The following is a 22,009-nucleotide window of genomic DNA, read 5'->3' as shown; positions in this document are numbered from 1 at the left end:
GCATTTCTCTTTATAGTAATGTAGAAAAGCAATAGGTAATGAACACAGTCAGAAATGATGCAAGCCAGGCAAGTTGCCAGTCTTACTGTCTACATTATCATTACAGTCCAATGTGCTATGAAAAAAATGTGGCATTTCCAGAGATCATATGTGACCCTGGACCAAAAAACCTTTAGTCGCACGGATACATTTTCAATATCAATTATTTTTTCTTTAATGTTTAAAGTCGTTAAATTATTCAGTAAATATCATGTTCCATAAATATATATTGTACAATTCCTACCATAAATAGATCAAAACTTAATTTTTGTTTGGTTTTGTGATCCATGGTCACTATTACAGACATATTCTTTTTTGTGACATCATATAACAACTAGAGGCTCTTACCGGACCGTCGATTGATACACCAGGTCTTCCCTTCTCCGGTAATCCTCCATATGGGAGTAATTGGTATTGAACATAGCATCGTACGTAAAAATCTTCTGCTTAATAGTGCCTCCGTCTGTAACCTGTTGAGAAATAAGAATAAAAAATTTATAAAAAGATGTGTCTTTTAATGAAGTGGATACTCCATAGATCCCTATACATAAATAATGAGATGAGACAGTACAAGAGCTTGATGCCCACAGGCAAAGTTAGTGCTCACACTTTAAAATGATCCCATTGATCCGTTTACAGTCATTATTGGTATATTATTTAAGAGCTCGTGAAGAGATGAATTTAAATTAGCTCTTGGAAACCTGCCGAGCATGATGAAATCAGCGAGACACTTACATATGTGGCATTAGGAATTTAGTGCGCTTATAAGGCAGCGATCTAATGATGACTGACGTTTTTGTTGCATTTTGTTGGTCTGCGGCACAGGAAAGGTAATGAAATGTGAAGAGATATTGCAGAGGTGAGGGATATTCGCGTCACTGTTGGCTCATTTTGTGTCTTTTTCCCCTCCCTGACGTTCTTTGCAAATGATGGAGCATGGCTCTTTTTGCGCTAATATCCACAGGGGAGAGAAAGTCGCTTAGCATTTGAATGACTGCGATTTCTCTTCATAGCACAGAAAGAAGAGAGAGAAAGAGGGGTGACAGATTTTAATGGAAGTGTTAATGTCTGCTTTTGAAGCGGGGAATTGTTGGCAGGACAGGTGTCTTTCTTTCGGCGAACACTTGAGATGCTATCGACGGCCTCTTAATCTGCTCCTCTGGCGCTGTAAATCAGTCCTAGGTGGATTTGCGATTGGTTTTCCTCTGTGTGGGGAACAACAGCGCCACGAGGACAGTGTTAAATTGGTTTGATTTGAACAAACAATTCACGCTGCCCTCACAGATGCGTGTAGGTAGGCCACAATAACCTCTATTCCTCTAGAGATTCACACTGAATGCCTGCAGCCACTACAACACACAATGATTCATAATTGCTCAAATTCTCTTTATAAAGGAATTATGGGCACAATGAATACAGGGGATAAACATTTCAAGCGGATAGGATAATGTTTACATAATGCATATCTGAAAACGCACTATAACAGTGAGATATTACAGAGCAATTCCAACATGATTTGATTTATTTTAATACACCTGGAGCAAGAGTCCATTTAAATGTGAAAGTGTGTGGGTTAGGAATATTTTTGAGCTCTTCCATCTCTTTACGGATACATTTGGAGGTCTGAATCCATTTCTATACCTTTGAGTTGCAATTTAATTTCTCGTAAAGCAGATACAGTGTACGTTTATACATGTCTATGTACCATAAAACTATTTAAAAAAATCTGTAATATATATATAAGCAACCTTCCAAAAATACATCGACCAAAAGTATATTCTTTTAGGCAGAAATATGATGAATGGTGAAAATACTTCTACTGATAGACAGACGTGTATTTGTGTCTGAGAAACAGGTCAGCAAAATACTCATTTTGACAACCCAAGGATTTTGAAGTGATGCCACTTACAACACAAGCAAGGAATGCTTTGGCATTGCACTTTGAGCATTGACGATCAACCTGACCATCTGGCTGTCTTGTAAGCATGCAAGGATGTGGCTTCTATGGGTCCCGCTACATTTTGCTACAGGTTTACAGGGAAGTGAGGACATTTAAAGGTCAGTCACTAAAAGCAAACCTCTGTTTGATAGTTGTGTTTTCTCCTCAGGTTGATCCTAGGCGCTTTTGTAGTTGACTCTTATAATGCTTTAAAATACTTTAAAAGGTGAAACGCAACATCATTTCTGTCTGGCATGTCTTGAAAAATATATAGTGATCCCAGTAGCTGAATACAGATTCCTTCGGTGGATTCAGCTCTTGACTCAAGCATTGTTATGAACAGCCTGAGATGGGTCTACCGGCAGTGCATTTCTTTCAATGTATTGCAGCAACCATTCAAAAGATTTATGAAAAACTGCATTCTGCCCTTTAATGTACAACCATAACGTGAAATCACCTGTATCTTGTTTCATAAATCACAAAGAAATGCATTAGTGAAGCATAGAAGGACAAAAAGTGGATGAGAAAATCGAACACACTGAATGTTTTTTTTTTTTTTTTTTTGTACCTAAAACTTATTTTTACACTTAATGGAGACTCTGAAGAAAAAATACAAATCTATGATTGTGGAGAGACACAAGGTGAATGGTTTGCTCTGTTTACAGGCATTATAAAATGAGAGGGTGCTTTTGTTTATTCAAGCACGTATGACAATATTTGATAAGCAGCGAGTGTATGCTAAAAACAGCAAGCACATGATGAGTGGGAGAGGCAGAGTAAAGGTTCTGACATTCTCTCTGATAAATACAAACACAAAATGGGCCTGTCGAAAAAAAACAGACACTGTCACCCACTTTGTCATCATGACAAGAGAAGAGGACAGTAATGAGAACATCAAGAGCATGGCGGGAAACAAAAGGTGCCATTGTTCAATGGAATGGCATAAATGAAAAAAAAAAAAAATGAAATAAATGAATAGCATGATGGGAATCTCATGTTGTAGATGTTTGATAGAACATCAAGACCCTTTCAGATCAGTTTCCTGTTGTCATTTTCAGTTCATTCTTAACGTCAAAATATATTTGAAATAAGTTGCATGCATGACAATGTAAACATATTGTTATCCAGATTGAAAACATACTGTATGTTTTTTTTTATATATATAGTTTCCAAATGTTTGATATACTGTAGTTGTTTCCACACTAATAAATATAAATATCTATTATTTTCTGCATAATTCAGAATAGCTTTATTGATTTAAACAATTAAAAAAAAATTGACTCTGCTTTGAAATTATTATTTTGAATATGTTGATTAAAATTCCCCAAAATGCTGATAGTATATTTATTTTAGGAAACAAATATTTAAAAGTATTAAAAAGGCATTTTCCTAATTCAGCTATACTTTTAACGATTTAAAATATACACACATACTAGTCTCTCTCTCTCTCTCTCTCTCTCTCTCTCTTTCTCTCTCTCCCTCTATTTACTTGTGCATATATAAAGACTTCTTTTAGGCCATTCATCTTAAAATTAATCAAAAAAAAAAAAAAAAAGACTACCATGGTAATATGGCAGGAAACAAGAGACATTTAGCTGGCTCGTCTCCATGGCGTGCTCACACATGTGGGCCTAATGAATTCACCTCGTAATCAAAATGGACCTGAACTCCCATGCGAAAGGACATCCATCATGCATGACTGTCCGCCCTGTTGTCTTGACGACTACTTCTGCTTTGAGAATGTGGAAGGAGACAGGCAGACAACAGGAAATCAGATAAATGTGCTTTTATTGAGCAAAAAGGCCACATGGGGGAGAAACGTACATCCAGCTCGAGGTAGCTTATTGAATCTGTTCCACACATTACCACAGAGACACGGAAGTACAGCAGTGGCTCTATACCATCTGGAGAGGAGGAATAGAATCTGGGTGGGCGAGAACAATCTCCGCCTTCTAAGTCTGTCTGTGTACCCACAATAAACTCTAACAGTAGGACACCTTGGATATATGCTCACAGGTCCCTGTGTGATTCATTTGATTTTATTATTTTACTATTTTTTTTATTTTTTTATAAAGATGAACTTTTTCTTTTTTAATATTGATAATAATAACAATAAAATCTTCAGAAAACTGAGTTTCTGTTTTAATTGTCTGGATTCATGATTTAATAGTCAAGTCAAGTCACCTTTATTTATATAGCGCTTTAAACAAAATACATTGCATCAAAGCAACTGAACAACATTCATTAGGAGAACAGTGTGTCAATAATGCAAAATAATAGTTAAAGGCAGTTCATCATTGAATTCAGTGATGTCATTTTTGTTCAGTTAAATAGTGTCTGTGCATTTAATACAAAATGATTATCAAAAATTGTGGTAATCAAATAAAGACATAAAATATTAACAACTTAATCTTGCAAATGATATTAAATGAAAATTTATCAATTCATTTTATTTTTAACAAACATATTTCTACAGGTTTACTGATATAATGAAAACATGGAATAAATTAAAATGTGTGATATATGTTTTAATAATGCATTATTATTACTTTCATTCTGCTGTACACTGGTAATTTATTTCTGTCACAATTTCTTCAAGCTAAACCAAACTTTAATTTTGACAGGCTTTCGTCAAGACCTTTGACAATGATAATTTTATCAAATGAAATGCTGATTTACCACATCATAGAAATCATAGTGTCCCAAACTCACACTCTAACCAGCCTCAGAGAGCAGATATCTAGTCATATTCATTTTACAACAAACATGCCTGCGCTTTAATCAGTCAACTTTGATCAGTTCCAAGTTACAGAAGGGTGCAGCCAAGCAGGCAAACAGGATCAAGAGGGGTTGGAGAAGGGTGCAACCTACAAGGGTATGAGTGGCTGAGGCTGAGGGTCCCTACAGAGTGTAAACAATGCACGCCGTCTGCTGCAGTTCCACATGGAGGCCCTGGCCATCTCCCTACCTTCACTCAGCTCACTTCAGCAGAGTGGCACCCCATCCCCCGGGCCTAACTGAGCTGTGGTTATTTATAGAGCACTCCTGAATCACTTTCTGCAGCCTGAGAAAACACACATTCACATTAACATAGACACTTAGTTTAATCCTATCGTAACCTTAGATCACTTCCACAGCCTCACTGAAAATGAAGCTTCAGGTTGTAGCAGAATTCACATACATTTCATCACACTGTCTGGCCATCAGTTTGCTTTGGCTTATCTAAAATGTTCAGCTGAAAGGAGACAAACTGATCAGATGCAAGTCATTAATATTATAATTATTATTTTGTCAAAAAAAAAAAAAAGAAATCTTCAAAAATGTTTGCCATTTTCTTTTAAATTTTATTCATCAAAAAATCCTAAAAGAAATTTAATATATTTTGGCTACATAACTGTTTTTACTATTGAAAAAACTAAGAAATGTTTCTTGAGCACCAAATCAGCATATTCAGATGATTTCTAAAAGATCATGTGTCACTGGTGACTTCAGCTTCACTACCACTAGTTTTTTTTTTTTTTTTAATCAAATTAATGCACCCAAGTTGTGCGTAAGAGACTTATAAAAAAAAAAAAAAAAAAAACCCTAATAATAATCTTGCTGACCCTAATATTTAAAAAAAAACAGTGTATATGTATAATAAATGGATTGCTGTTTTCCCCTAAACTGTTTAGCATTTTAGGATACACCCACAGCTGTCATCCTTTCAGATGTGGTTTAAAACTCTTCTGTTACTTTTTTGTTCTATTCCCTTCACGGACCATCACTTAACAGGAGTTTAGTTTCGCCCCATAACCACCCCTTTTCTAATCCATTATTTCCTAACCTGAGAATGGATGACAGGCCTAATATTAGTGATTTAACAGCAAACTATTAACCAACATAGCACACACTTAAATCATACGTATGTTGATGACATGACAGACAGCTGTTTGTCGACTCAAAGTTCATATCAATAATCTTGCTCTCAACTCGTTTCTTCTAAAGATTTAAAGCAGTCTCTGCATGCGGTTTAGCACTCTAAACAAACATAGCCATAGGGGGTGCAAAGTCCCTATACAATATTTGCAGCCACACTCCTCTGTCTTCCTTTGTATGTTCTCCAAATATTGTACATCCAGCAGTCAATCTAGTCTTGTGTGCAAAGTATACAAACCCCTGCAAAACATGCTGTCTTAGCCTTGGTAAGAAAGCTTTTGTAAACAGCTTTTATTTGCCATGAACCTGCTTTCATCTAGTAAATGGTGACCAGACTACGTAGTACTACCACTAACATTTTTAAAATTGAAGGAGGATTAAAGCCCAACTGGTGGAACACACACACACACACACACACACACACACACACACACACACACACACACACACACACACACACACATATATATATATATATATATATATATATTATACACTTAGCAGACGCTTTTATCCAAAGCGACTTAAATTGCATTCAGGCTACAAATTTTTCCTAACATGTGTTTTCTGGGATTCGAACCCCCAACCTTGCGCTAGATAACACATCTAACACTTGAGCTACAGGAACACTAGATATATATATATATATAAACAGTAATAGAGGTGTTAATTGTTTATTAATTGCAGTAAATTAACATGTTAAATGAACACTCATGTACACGTAAATCTACAGAGGCTTACTCATTAAAGTGTGATGTTCTACTAGAGCATCTCTGTAGGCTCCTTTTAACCGCTGGTGAAACTCGAGTTTAATAAGATTTATTGCAGTTCTTCTTAGTATGAGCTGACGCATTGTTGAAATGCTAACAACAACAAAAAAAAAGATGTGAACGGCGCATTGTGCTGTTCAGAGTGTTATAGAACAGCTCATCTGCATGGCAATTGGTTTAATATTGTGCTCACACAATGGACACAATGTGCGCTCTGAAAGGGACACGAAATAGGGCCGCTGTACTACTGGAAGTGTGGCTGTTTCCTCAACACCAAGGGCTCTTCATTCTAAACAACACAAAAACCTAATTCAACGCTGCGCCGTAATAACTGTAACTAAATCACAGCCTCCAGCGTTTCTCCAGTAGGTCCCTATGATATTTCCACGACGTCTCCACAGGACGCAGCTGTGAGCTTAAACTGCTCTACCTGCTCACCTGGGAACCCGTGGTGAGCAGAGGTCCCCGCTGTGCCGAGTGAGTACAGTGAGAGGCGTGCTGAATGAATTTCATGCTGCACATGTCAGATGTCTCCTCCCTCCTGGCTATGCCACTGAAAGGGATCGGCCTCTCTGCAGGGCTTTCACAGATGCCATGGGACGGGTTATCCACTTAAACACAGTCACAAAACCATCTCACCTCATGGGGCTGATAGGTGCCATTATAAACTGCATCTTCAAGCTGCAGAGCTGTCATGTGCATGTCTTGCATAAGACTATTTGTGACAGGCTCAGTGCATTTTGTGTGTCATAACAAATAAAAGTACAGTAATGAGGCGCATAAGCAGTCAAAAGTACAGGTTTCTCATATTTTTATATCTATTCAGGGAGCCCACCTTGTTAACACTTGTCAAACAGGCTTGATATCTGCCTAATAATGTAAAAAAACAAACCCTAATGAGGAACTAATGTGTATCTATGAAAAAAATAACAAAAAAATAAATAAAAGGATGGCCATTGAGGTGATAAATGTTCCTCTGCCCCGATGTGAGTGTCACATGCTCTAGACATGCTGTCACTCATTTCCATTCCAAGACCACCAGGGATGACAGAGCAGTGATTGGATGAGGCATTCTCTGGCAGATTGGAACCCTGGGATTAAAACTCATGCTGCCAGACATGTTCCAGCTCCAGTTGAGCCCAAATCAGGGCAGATGAGAACATCTGAACTGCTCCGGTTTCACAAGGTCAAGCCAAAGGCCAGATAGTTTCCACAGAAAGCATTCAGACGCTTAAGACATGCTTAAAAATGCATGAATGTCAATGTATTAGATGACAAAATATCAAACCAAGTGGCACTTATTTGAAAGGAAGACAGCTTTCAGCCACTTAAAATGACTCTGGGAAAAGTTGGTGAAATATAATGGCAAATTTTTTTTTTTTTTTTACTTTTTGCTTGTTTAGATATGCCACTTTTCTTTCAGCATTTTGTTTTAAAAGTAATGCATTTTTTAATAATAATAATAAAAGTAAAAGCAATTTATGCTTCTGTCACCTCTCTACTGGAACGATTTCTCACTTGAAAAAGGTTCACCATAACTGATAGTCTTTGGTTTTCGTGTTGCCACTGCTTATTTCCACTCCCACTGATAATATTTAATATGATTTAAATCTGGAGACTGTACAAAACCCCTGAACAAAGCTTCAGTAGATATGGATTTTTCTTTTGATGGTTGCCCTGCTGGAAAGTCCTGTGTTCATCAGCTTCAGCCTCTGCAATCTCATCAAAATCTTCACATTACTCGATAAAACAACTATACAACTCTATAGCTTTTTTTTGCAACTCTTTTCACTTGGCCTTATTTGCTACTGAACTTTAGCACACACATTGGCAAAACAAATAACAAATATATAAGACACATAAAAAGTAGAAATAATATACAATTGAAATACAACATGAAGTGCATCTTAAATATCCAGATACTTTTTTTTGTCAACACTATAGCGGTCACAGAAAAAGTAATGTGAGGGTTTTTGTATTCCAAGGAGCAGAAAAAAATAAATAAGAAGGGTAAATTTAATAGAGAGAACATCCACTCTGATTATAATGCTGGACATATGCTGTCTGGGGCATACATTAACCTACCGCTTAAGGACAATGAAGACCAAGGGGAAGGCTAAAAGAGGCTGTCTTTTACTGCCAGAAGGACATCATGCATGAGGTCCAGTTTCCCACAAACCAGGGAAGGCAGGAATCATTCCCTGGCCTCATGTTAATAGTAATTGAGGACTTCCTTACAGAGACTTTTATTCATTTCCTGTCAACTTAAGTGCCACAGGGCTTGTGCCACTAGAACACTGCATTTCTAGGAAAACTCAACTATATGCACCAAAAAACAAACACACTCATCTATTCCCCCACCCATATCCACCTACACACTTTAAAAAAACAACAAAAAAACATGTTATATAAGTTTTAGTCAATGAGGAGACGAACACACGTTATGTAAGCATCACCCTGCAGTAGGAAAACAAAGCTTTGACTGAAGGACAAGGTGACAATGGACTACAAAAAGAGGACACACAGACCTCTGGGAGAGATTGCCCTTAATCCTTTGAGCCATAGAGAGCAAGCATGGGTTATCCGAGGACATGAAATCCAGATTTCCTTTAACTTTACTGTATATGTATGCACACTTTCCATCAAAGAAGGAGATAAGGAATCGGAAATAAGGGATTTTCTACAATCACATTATTTCTCATAAATTTTTTTTATAATAAATAATGCAAAAATTAACTATTTTTAGTTTATTTTGGGACACCGCTCTGGCACTGCTACACACCATGGAATCAGGACAATAATTATTCAGTTGATCTGTCATTTGAATATATCATTTTATCCTTCTGCAGATGCGGACAGGCAGGGGTGGGCACGAGCGCCACCGACAGATGGTCCAGAAGACATTATGGGCCACAGCACATCCTGTGTGTCTGCATATGTTCAGAGCGTTCCAGAAAAGACTGTGTCTTTGCTCTACACCTGCCCCTCTGGACAGAGACTCTCACCATCTGGATCTGGTGGTGACATGGCTAAATAAGAAGAGATCACATTAATCATGGGAAGCTAGCATAAGCATGACAATACTAATTCAGTCTCAGCTGAAAATAATGCACTGCTTCTAGCGATGGTAGTCTATAATACTGCATATCATAGCAATAGCAATGTTCACGTGAGAATGGTAGAGACTGAAGCAGAAGAAAAGACATTGTTCAGTAAAGTTGTTATTCATGTTTTCTTTGTACACACACACAAAAAAAAATGTTTTGTGGCTTCATAAAATTACGGTTGAACCACTGATGTCAAATGGACCATTTTATCGATGTCCTTGCTACCTTTCTGTAGGGTCAAAAAAAAAATCTTAATATGTGTTCTGAAGATGAACGGAGGTCTCACGGGTTTGTATCAACATTAAGATTAGTATTTAATAATATAATTTTCATTCTGGGGTGAACTATCCCTTTAAATAAGTCAGTAATATACATTGCATGTGACATTTAATGTTTACTCGAAAACAAAAAGCTCATGTTTCTCTATCTAATGTGCCTAATCTACTTTATTTGTACACATATATCTTTTTCCAACTACATTATAATGTTAACACACAGGAACAAGCACATTTTTGTGTGTAATATCTAGTGTTGCCTTTGTCAACCAAAATTATGACTAAATATTGTCGTCAACAAATCTCTATCAAACTTTACAGTTAAATGAAAATGAGATGAGATGCAACATAAATGCTGGTCATGTGACGATGACTATAATTAAATGTATAATGCAATATTGTTGACGAATAAAAATGAGACTGAGTGTGGTTTACAAAATAAAAACTATTCTAAAATGTCTCTTCTTTTTCGTTGACCAGAACGAGATGAAACTAAATGCCATAACGTTATTTTGTCTCGTTTAGTCGCGTTATTATTATTATTATTTTGCAGTATTTCTGTTTCCTGTGTCTCACTTCAGGGGCTGCATCAGGTTGCACTGAGCAGACGCAGGTGACATCACTTCCTCAAGCCCCACTAGCGGCATTATTTAGAAGATGACAACAAACAAAGTTAAGTCTGACACAGATAAGAGTCCGATGTGTGTACTTGAGTATGAACGCGACTAAAAGTAATACAAACTAAAATGACAGCTTCACACAAAGACTAGACTAAAACTAAAATTAAAACCAGGCCGCCAAAAAACAACACTAGTAATATCTCTTTTGACTCTAAAACAATCATGTAATGTTAGGTTTGAGAAAATACAGAAGCAATTTCACCATGAACTTCCTGTGTAACATTCCAGTTGTTGGTTCCACCTATTACTGAGATGACACAGGCATCATTCGGAGATGGGTTTATCAGTAATCCAGAGGAGGGATTTGGTCTTTATTTTTTGATGACGAGTTGTCAGGCAGGTTACCAAGGATTAACATACAGATTTGAAGTAATAATTTCTCCCTTTCCTGCACAGCGACAAATAAAAAATAAAATAAAAAAATAAAAAGAGTATATCCTGAGATGAAGCTTTCAAATTTTCATCATTCTCACATACCGAGGAATGAGGCTTATTTTATACTTCTCTTAATACCAAGCGCAATGTGATATTTCTTGTTTACTTACTTGACAATCCTCACAAACGGAGCAGATGGTGGCCCATTACAAATCATTTAGGTGTGCAATGTGACTTTATCTGAACTGCACTTGACACAGTTAATTACAGAACAAAAACCTTCATTCAATATTAAACCTATTCCACGTCTTTTGATGCAAGTTTTCCGCCATGTGTCATATCGGGTTTTCCAGCGTTTTTCTGTTTGTCATGTGACTTCGATGCACTAGCTGGACCGTAATGCCTTGTGGCAGCTGAAGGGAGGCTTCAAAGGGAACTTCTAAAATGGAATGTAAGAGGGAAGCTTTCAAAGATAAACCAAAAAAAGTCATCTGTACTCAACGAGTGTGTGAAAAAGATTCCGTCCTGAACGGCTTCCAGAAGATTTCTCTTTGCAAAGAGGGCACACGGTGTCATGTTGAATTTGATCAAAACTTTAAGGATGCGACCTTGACCAGAACCTCATGTGACATTCTAAAAGGTGCTAATGTTATCAGTCAAATTAACTCTTGATTCATAAACTATTACAGTATGCTATTAAACACATTCCTTTAGTTAAAAGGGGAAATATTTTACAATTAAAAATTTAATTAAAACAAAAGCATCTCAACTAAATTATCCAATATCCTTTACCTCATGATTTTTAGATAGATATAACAGCCTGCTGATTCAATGCAGAGAGGCAGGCCAAAATTAGTGGTACAATTTCCTTTCATTTCTCTAGGCCTAACTTTGTGTTCATGTTCAATTCTAAAGAGCTTATTACAGTTATCCAGCCAAGAACCATTAGTGGTTTCCTCTTTTTCTTGTCGATATCATATCAAGAATAATATTAGCAACATAATAGACTACAGTGGCTCTATTATGTTGTTTTTACCCAGCACTCTGTAAAGACTAAATGTTGTAATGCATGTCCATTATTGTTATATTCAAACATGGTGTTACTGACTGTGTTAACATTAAATAAAGAATAAAAAATGGAATTGTACCTCTGTTCCCTAAGGGGGTCAACAACATTTATAAAATGAAAAGATAAATTGATTAACTAATATTAAATATATATGCAAGCATAAAAATATCACAGCTTGCCAGGTACATTCTGTAAATGGCACCCTACCACTTTGAGCACTCGGTTGGACACTTTAGCCTCTAATACAATTGCTGTTTTGCAGTAGTAGGTAGGACTGTCTAAATGCGTGCTCAGACAACTAACCCAGCACCTAGAGTACTATCGCGCCTCCCAGTCTACCTCTATTATAGACTTTGCCTTGATTAAAATAATTGTTCTCTGGTGGCAAGATGCTAATTAACAATATTGGACTTGAGTGTGCTGACTTCTCAGAGCACATGAGCTTGACAGGTTTACCAGAATATTAATTGTTTGTGGCAGTTTACATGAGTACAAATTGAGCAGTCTTAACATGTTAACCAATGAAACTCTGAGGGTTACCCAGTCGCTGTTAATTAGCACTGTCAGGCTAGAACTATCGAGATTATTTCAGGTGCAACATTCAGTCTGCCAGTCAAATTTGTTGTCCCTTCACGTTTGAGATGTGTGGTGTATTTGCATTCTGTGATATGGGTTTGTAGCCTCACACGTTAATTTCCCTGTGGGTCTTGACTTAATATCCTATTCCCATACTACAGGGAAAAAAAAAGGAAATGCCATAGCCTGCGGATAGAGCTTCAGCCATGCTGCTGTCAGAAACGCATAATGAGTTGTGTTGACGTCCTTCAAGAGAAGAGCTTCTCTTTGGACTAATTGTTTTCATATGCTGTGTTTATTTTACCTTGAATAATTTTGGATTCCCTTTTGCATCCTATGTCTACTTCACTCACTTTCGCTTTCTGCGTGTTTGAAGCATGTTTGCACTTACATATTATATTTCAGGTTTTCTGAGGCATGCTGTATATTGAAGTCTATGAGGAGGTGTGTGGCAAGCTTGACAAATTATTTATGTTCTTCCTTTATTCACACAAAAAGTTAATAAATAAAAGAGATAGAGAGAAAAGAATAGAAAATAATAATAATAAGAAAAAAAAAAGAAAAACACTGTTGGCCTGTGAAAGACCCAGGTGTCTAGAGAGAAAAAAAGTGCATTGACCTTTTTTTCTGCTCCCGAAGACACATTTTACACTCATGACAGGGAAATGAAAGCTATAATGGCTTTGATTTCACCATTTAAAGAACAAAACAACAACAGACACTTGATGCTCACGGGACGTCTCAGGTCAGGATGTTACATGTCTATTCAATTTCTGACCAATTCTCGTTAGGATCTATGATGCTGCCAGTAACTTTCACACTAAACAATGCAACAATCAAATATAAGGATCTCTTGTAATCCATTTTGACAGCAAAACACAAGCTTGTTATATTCCATCAATCCTCATGAACTTAAATATTTTATGTCGTTCTGCTTCCAAACCCCCTACTGTCTCTTTGCGGCAGCTAATTTGTTGTCCAGACACGAAACTGTCTGAGAAAGCTTTCTTAAGCAGTTGGTGTAGAAAGATGCTGAGAGAAATGTGGGCTAATGGATTCTGGTTGGAGGGGGGAATAAATAAAATGTTAATAAATGTTTACGTTCTCGTGGAATTGGAGACAGAGGACATGGTCTTGATGCTTGCAACTTGAGAAGTGCTTAAAAACCCCAGGCGAGCTAACAACAAACCTCTCATTATTGTAGTGACGACGGAGTGATACATGAGGCACGTTTGAAAAAAAACCAACGCTTTTGAGCTGAGGGGATTTCTAGGCCCTTTGATCAAGTAGTGTGGCTTAATATACCATCATCACACAGTGGTGTAGTAGGAGAGGGACAGAGGCACGTGGATACTTCCTTCGAAATCCTCATACTTCCCCTCACTACTGTATACTTTCTCTCATTATTCTGCATTTTCATGTAGAGCGCGCCTCTCTTGGAGTCTGCAGCGGGTGAGGGGGCTGTCAAAATAAAAGCATGAAGAAAGCTATTGTTTCCTCACTGTGCACATGCCCAGGGAATGCAGGAATCATAGACTGAAAAAGTAAAAATCCAAAAGAGGAAGGATCAAAAGGAAAATATGAAGTGTGCCATCAGAAAATGGGCGTTATTTAAGTGTTACGTGCTGTTGGGCTTCTACTGGCCTAAATTTTCAACCCCACACACTAGGGCTCTTTTCCAGAACTTGCCCACATAAGATGCTTTTAAAGGCATAAATATGCTGTCTTCTAAGATATGTTTTTTTGCCCAAATTCTAAAGCATCAGTGCATGTAGCACAACTCACAGATAATCCTAGAAAGAGTTGCAGCTGGCTCCCTTAAAAGTCATTCCAAATGGCAGATTATAAATAAGAAAATGGTGACTATAAATGATATTTCAAAATTGGAAAGTTAATTAAAAAAGCAAAACATAAAAATAAAATGGAATGTTTTATGCTTGGCATGTTGAAAAAAATAGCAGCAAAGAAAAATGACTTTTACAAAAACGGATGTATTTTATGTTCAGTAGAATTAATGCAATTAATATTTTAAAAAAAAGTTGTGAGATCAAGCAACTATTCTATGTTAACATGCAATTATGCATTTAAAATTATTAATAATAAAATACAGCATACAAAAAAGAATATGTGTGTGTATACTTCTATATAATGTCTGTATTTTTTGCTCATTACAAAATGTAGCTGTTTTCAGTGTCCAATAAAAAAGTCAATATGTGCGTCTAAATATATTTCTGCAACACCGTTATTATGTACCTTACTGCACTTTTTTACTGCCTCCAGTTATTTCGGACTCTAGTGATCTAGCGATTTGTATGTATATGTGAGCTTGAAAAAAAGTGCAATCCCATAAACGTTTTATGTTTTATCATAAGATAAGCTAAGAGTGCAATAAATAGTACACAAATAAATTTGACTGACAAAACTTACAATATTTTTTGTTTATTAGAATAATGAGATTTTGCTCATTGCTATGTAGGTTGAATTAAACAAAAATGGATTGTTTAAAAATGCCAAAGCCAAAATATCTTCTGAAATCAGTCAAGTCTCTTGTACACTTTTGTAAAAACACCTAACACCTAACACCTTATAAAATACACCTAACCTACATATACAGTACTAAATCAGTCACTTATGAGGTTGCAGTTAGCATGATGCCTTCAGAAGACAGCTGCAATAGCATCAATGTCGCTTGTTATAGAGACATCACTCACAACAGCTCAAGCTCTTTTGTCTTCTCAAAGGTTAATGGCTCTATGAAGAATCGATACGTAAAGCATCTGGGTGATACGTGATAGAGCGCACAATCGAGAAGATATGTGGAAACAGAAGAAACATGACCCTCGAGGAATGGGACTAACTAACTGTCCCTTGCTAGGCTTGCAGCAATAATGAAAAGCTATCCTGAGTGCCCCTCTAAGACACTAAATAAATCACTCTCACTACTACAACGAGGCACCATGCCGGCCCACAGGGAGAACCAGAGAGGGAGACATGCATTATTTACCAACAGAAACTGCAATATCAACTGCTTTTTCCTGGCCTGGATCTGTTTCAGCTGCATTGTGCTATGCCAACTGTAGAACGTCAAGGAAGCTGTGGGAGAGCGGGAAATGGGAGAGGAAGAGAGATGTGGCTAAATGTGCTGTGCGCTGGAGAATCTGGATGTTGCTGTCTTTGTTTATCTCCCACAAGTTCAGGGAGGCTGACCATTATGATATTACACCATGTCAGATGCCCTAAGTGGCACAGACGCAGATTCACAGCAAATCAAATCAGACAGAGCAAAGATCCCTTGAACAAACTTTTGTCCCATGAGAAAATACAACTGTATTGTCATTGCCGCTGAAGTGTAACAGACAGCTTTTTTTTTTGCTCTTGTTATATCTCAAAAACACAGACTTGCTCATTCTCTTTCCCTTTGTCTCTCTTTTTGCCCTTGCTGTCAGTGTGGTCACTGTAATCAGTGGATTTCTAAGTATGAATTATTTGAGCTGCAAAGCTGTTTAAATCTTCGTCTTAATGGTTGTCTTGTATCTACACTACTGAAACAGTGAGGCTTTTAATGTTCACAAACTTTTCTAATAAATGTTCTGCCACAAAATGCTGTCAGCTTAACTAAATATTAACCCAGGACATTTCTTTCATTACCACTAAAGGAAAGTATATGCAGTATAATGTGTTAAATACTGGCTTGAGAATGACTTGAGAAAAATAATTATTAAGTGATATGTATTTAAATAATTAAAATAATGATAAATAAATAAATAGACAAACAGATCCGTTTATAAAGTATAAACAAAACATTCTATCTTTTTTTAAATTAATTTAATTGATTTAATTGATTTACCCGTCGAGCAAAGTAAGGAAACTCAGAGTATTGTTGATGGCTAGCTTATAATGAAAAGTCCAGGACCATGGACAGCGTTCTAGGCCATAGGAGCTGTACAGGTTATTCTGTGATGGCTAATGCTATTGACACTTGCACTTTATAGTTCTTTTTCTTCCAGAACTTAAAAAATTAATTTCACTGTACCAGTGAAAATAAAAAAAAACAATGACAAAGCCGGCCAAAATAAGAAAAACTGCCACCCCCCACCGCATGCCTTACATCACACACTTACATGCTTGAGTGAATCAAGAAATAACGTCTTACAGAGTCTGTGAGTGAGATTTTCTGCAGATTTGAATGCCAAGTCTGAGGAAATAGATGCTAAGAGCAACACTTTGTTTGTTGAGTAAGATGTCACTGACCCTTGCCACTCTCAGATAACTTTTGTCTGTTCTTGAAGGAAACTGGGGAGATTAACTCGAACTTTTGTGACACACACTGTTGGTTTCTTAATATTTTGTTCCCTATTTGCTCAAAAAAAAAAAAAAAAAAAAAAAAATATATATATATATATATATATATTTCTTTATAAGTAGACAGTGTTGCATTCAGTAAATACAATTCAGCATTTTCACAAACAAAGCTTTCAACTGAAATCAGTTTAAAACTACAGCTCAATTTTGGAAAATTCTGTTAATACCAAGCACACACTAACAACCTGAAGAGAGTTAACTTGTGTGTGTTATTGTTTATTATTATTATTATTTTATAGCTTACTGCATTCTTTACACAGAAATGGTTAGTATCATATTTTGAGTCCATTTGAAACCAGCTTGAAATCAGTTTGAAATAGGGTCGCACAATAAATATAAATAAAATAAATCCTGATATGGCAATTATCATGGATGATTTGCACAATTATTATTATTATTATTATTATTATTATTATTATTATTATTATTATTATTATTATTATTATTATCTATGCAGAGGTATACAACAAAATCAATGGTCAATCAAAATCAATCATTCTTTCAAAGTCATTAAGTCAAAGTTCCTGTATTTTTTTCAACCACAATTTATAACAAAGGAAAAAATTGCAACATCATTCATTACAATGTCAGTTGCATCATAAAATCTTCAAATGTTAAAATGTTAAATCAGAGAAATTTCTAAAGCATCTAATTCTCTTCTGAGAGATCACTCAAACAGGATCAAATGTTAAGACAAAAAAAAAAAAAAAAAACACTCTGAGAAAGACATGAAAGAGCAAAAAAAAAAAAAAAGTCTTAAAATCCCCCATCGCATGTTTTATTTAACAGTGCAATACAAAAGAAAAACAACATTGTTCTTTTTAGATGGATACGAGTTATATAAAGGGCTATATGAAGTATATCAATACCTCAAGTGTGTCTGGTCTTTTACCTTAACACATGGAGGAAAACATGAAATGGGGATCTGCAACGTATCAACAGATGGTGCAACAGATATTCCTGAATGTTCAAATAAGCGCCTCACCATGTTGCTTTTTTTTCAATTCAAGGACTACTGGAACGGAAAGAATGGCTAGGAAGCAGAAAAGCTACACCAGCTAAGACACTTCTCTCCTCCATCTGTGCAGCACTTTGAAGTTTTTTTTCAGACATCTGAAGAATCCTTGATCTCACCTTACTCTAATATCAATTCTCATATTCTCTGTTGAAACATAGGTACACTAATAATAAGCATCAGCTGTTTTAGTCCCTCCTGAAAGCTTTTTCTACCTTGAGAACTTGGAGCCCGGAGTACAGCATCAGGACAATGGATGGAGAAGCTCAAGGGTTTTCAAATAGCCTCCACCACAATGCCCTGAACACACATTAAGCATTCAGGTATAACCAATTCAATCCGAGAGTGTATTTGATGGCAGTGATGCCGTGTTTTAACAGGCAGCTTTGGGGATACAGGGGCCTTGGAAGACGCAGGCCTCTACAACAAATCAATCAAGCTTTTCTTCACCAGGAGAGGCTGATGTCACGGCCCTATCTTCATTTCCCAGCTGCTCTTCATCTCAGCTCATCTTCCTGTCACTTTTCTGAATTTGATTCATCAGGGGATTTTTGGAAGTTACCGTTCATTTATTGCTTCAGCCTGATAGCTTGCGTCTAAGATACTTTAACAGCCTGTAAAAACGGCTTAAAGGAGGCCTTTGACAGATTTATCCGATACTATGAATTTTCTCTGATGTTTATGTATCTCTGGCTTTTATGCGGGGATGTGAATGAGGTAATTGAATCGGTAAACGGCGTGCTACACTGAAAGCTCGTATTCTCATTCCGGAGCAGCTCTTTCATGAGCGCCTGGGGATAAGGACAGGAGCATTATAAATCAAAATGATGTGTTTACCATACCTGATTGAGACAATAAATCAGGGCTTGCAAGTGAAAAGAATAATAAAAGGCGCTTTCATGCCAGAGCTTTTTGGTGTCAGAGTTCGGTTTGTTTGGTTGTGGTGAAACCTAAAATGTTCAGAAAGCTGGTGTTTGTGCTCCAGCACTGTTTGCTATTAGTGATAACTTTGTTTCAACAGCTTTGCATCTTCTGCATCTCATATTTTAGTTGTGAATGTGAGTGTTCCATTGTACTAGATGGAATACACTATAAAAAAATATGTTTGTTTCACTTTTTAGTGCACAGTACGACCAGTGTTGTCGAATTCTCGAATGAATGACTCTTACGGTCTGGTTGTCTTTAAAGAATCAAAAACATCACTGATTCTTCAACAACTGAAAGTCACCACCATAAGCTACTACTAAATATTGTAGAAACATAATTTTCTGTAAAGTTGCTTTGTAATGATTTGTATTGTAAAAAGCGCTATACAAATAAACTTGAATTGAATTGAATTAAATTGAATTCTTTCAGTAAATCAAAAACATACAGCATGATCAGTGTAGCCCTCTTCCAGAAAAAAAAGAATTACAGTTATTATTAGTGAATCAAAAACATACAACTCAAAAAGTGTAATATGATTCCCAATCTAATGACTCTTACGATTTTGTTCGTTTCAGATATCCAAAAGAATTAAATCATGAGCAACTGTTTGCCTTAAAAATGGTTTGACTTTGAGTTTGACTAATCCCCAACTGAATCCATCAAAGGGTTTACTGAATCAACATTACTCCCTCACTAAACAAACTATAAATTACGTTTTTTTGTCAGTCTCAGCATCAACAATAGCAATATCACATGACAAGTGAGCAGCCAACAGCGTGACTGCGATACAACAGTTCAACAGACAAGAAGATATTTTAAATTACAGAAACACTTTATTTTAAAGCATCCTTGTTGCACAAGTTACATGTACTTGCATTATAATAACAACAAATTATGCATAATTACATGCAAGTAACTCTAAACCAAAGCCTAATCCTAACCCAACCTAAATAGTAAGTACATGTACAGTAGTTAATTAATATAAGGCCTACTAAGTACTTAAATATATAATTACACTGTAACATGGACAGCTTAAAATAAAGTGTAAGCTAAATTACTTACAATTTAAGCCTTCTACACACTGCACAATTTTAGCAATCCTATAAGCAACTAAGCATAGTATAAAGTGTATTTCAAATTTGCTTCTATAAGAAAATTTAAACCTTTTTAATTAATTTTTAAATGTTTCCAAAATGCCCTTTCTGCTTTTTTTTCTTATTATTTTGAATTTCAAGGCCCTCTTAGACGGAATATAAATATTTTAGGAGAGAAAAGGTAGACACATAATGAGCCAAGCTCACATGAGCACTACCACACCCCTGAAGTCCAAGATATTTCGTAAGCACTGCTGGATTTGACGGCCACCCCATCAAACAGTATATGTGCTTTACTCAACTGCAGCGCTCGGCTGTGATACGAGACATCCTGTTGACAGTATTAGCTGGAGTAGCTTGATTTGATCAGGCCTATTACAGTGATAACAACGTGATCTGGGACCAGCACAGATAGTCTCCTCAGCCACATCTGCAGCCGACTGATTTAGCGCATCATTGTACATGTCAAGACTGCTGTGTCAAGGAGGTCTGGAATGAGATTAGGACATGCAACTTTTTAATTGACAAAACTCTGGTGATGAGGCTGGCAGTTGGCTGCTGTTACAAATCTCATTCATGCTTAGCAAGAGCATTTGCAGATCAACGTGATCAAAAGCAAGTCGGGCAGCTGATCTAATGCAAAAGGGTCCATTTTAGCTAACAGGCTGATTTTGTCACAGATTACAAGACCATCAAAAATGCATTAAACGCTGCAACTGGGGAACTGTCGCTGAAAAGCAAAGAGCAAAAATGTCTCATTTATGGATGAGCCCCTTGGTTGGCAATGCCCTCACTGTTCAGCAATAACATCAAAGCCTCTTGGGAATCTTTCTGGAATCAATGAATAATTGCATTAGTGTCATATGTTGCATGTCAGTCTGCTCTCGTGCTTCTATATCAAGAGAAAGAATGGCAGGTCATTAAAGACAGCACTTTAGTGCATTGAGCGGGGTGAAATGCATTCAAATTTCAAACCGATTTTATGAGAAAGGCTTGAGAGACGAAAAATCACCATTTCTTCTGAATTTAATTATGCCGAATCTTAATCTTCCTGCCTCTCCACAGTTGCAACTTTTCATGAAAATGCGAACAAATCTGTTATCAAGTTCTCAAGGCCACCAGGTTGTTGCTTTACATCTGAACACAATACTTTTCTTTGCACACTAAGAAAGCATGCATATATATTAGAAAAAAAGAAAAAAAAAACTAAACAAAAACAGACTAATTTGCACTGGCAACACTATATAATGAAGCAAAATATGGGACATCTCTCAGAGGACACAGAGTGCTTATTCCCAATAATATGGCACATGCACAAAACACTATGTATTATTGTCAACAATTAAAGCTGTAAAGAAACACAGAATGCTCGTAATTTAGATACGTTTGGCAGAAAATGGGAAAATTATGGAAATTTTCATTTTCTCTGATGCCACTTGGCTTATGGTGGTTCAGTCATTAGTCCAATGAGAAAATAAGGTTTAACCAGACCATAGAAAATCCAGACCCAGATAAGCCAGCCTGGATTTCATGCTGAGGTGCTCTTTTGGCAAAATATTTGGATTTCTCATAGTGAAAAAAAACTATATAACCCTGAAAATAAAAGCAGGAAGAGATGAAAGCATCTGGTTTATTCTTATTAAAGATCAATGGAAGCATAATTATAGCCTTGAAATAGATTGGAAAGATTTTGGATATGTTGTTTGACTTCTTAGTGTACCCCTGTGACTTAAAAATATCTTAAAACAAACAGGCACAAAATGTGGAGCTAAAAAGAGAAGATAATTATAATTGCGTCATGCTAACGTTGCAGGATTTGCACTGTGGGTAATACTGTGTATTGAAAAACCGCAATGATTTATT

The 22,009-nt window shown here is 36.4% G+C and overlaps 1 protein-coding gene across 2 annotated transcripts in view; it reads right to left on the bottom strand.

The window, feature by feature from the left end:
• The window catches only part of igsf21a (immunoglobin superfamily, member 21a), a 176,957-nt gene that overhangs the window by 61,405 nt on the left and 93,543 nt on the right, over nucleotides 1-22,009 (bottom strand). For both annotated transcript variants that reach the window (XM_026275549.1, XM_026275550.1), the window contains exon 3: nucleotides 388-509. In XM_026275549.1, the coding sequence (XP_026131334.1) occupies nucleotides 388-509 (122 nt within the window). The remainder of the gene's footprint in view (nucleotides 1-387; nucleotides 510-22,009) is intronic.

The sequence above is a fragment of the Carassius auratus genome, chromosome 11, assembly GCF_003368295.1.
Source record: "Carassius auratus strain Wakin chromosome 11, ASM336829v1, whole genome shotgun sequence".
Taxonomy (NCBI): domain Eukaryota; kingdom Metazoa; phylum Chordata; class Actinopteri; order Cypriniformes; family Cyprinidae; genus Carassius; species Carassius auratus.
The sequence above is the reverse complement of the archived record's forward strand: the minus strand, read 5'-3'. Positions and strand labels throughout refer to the sequence as shown.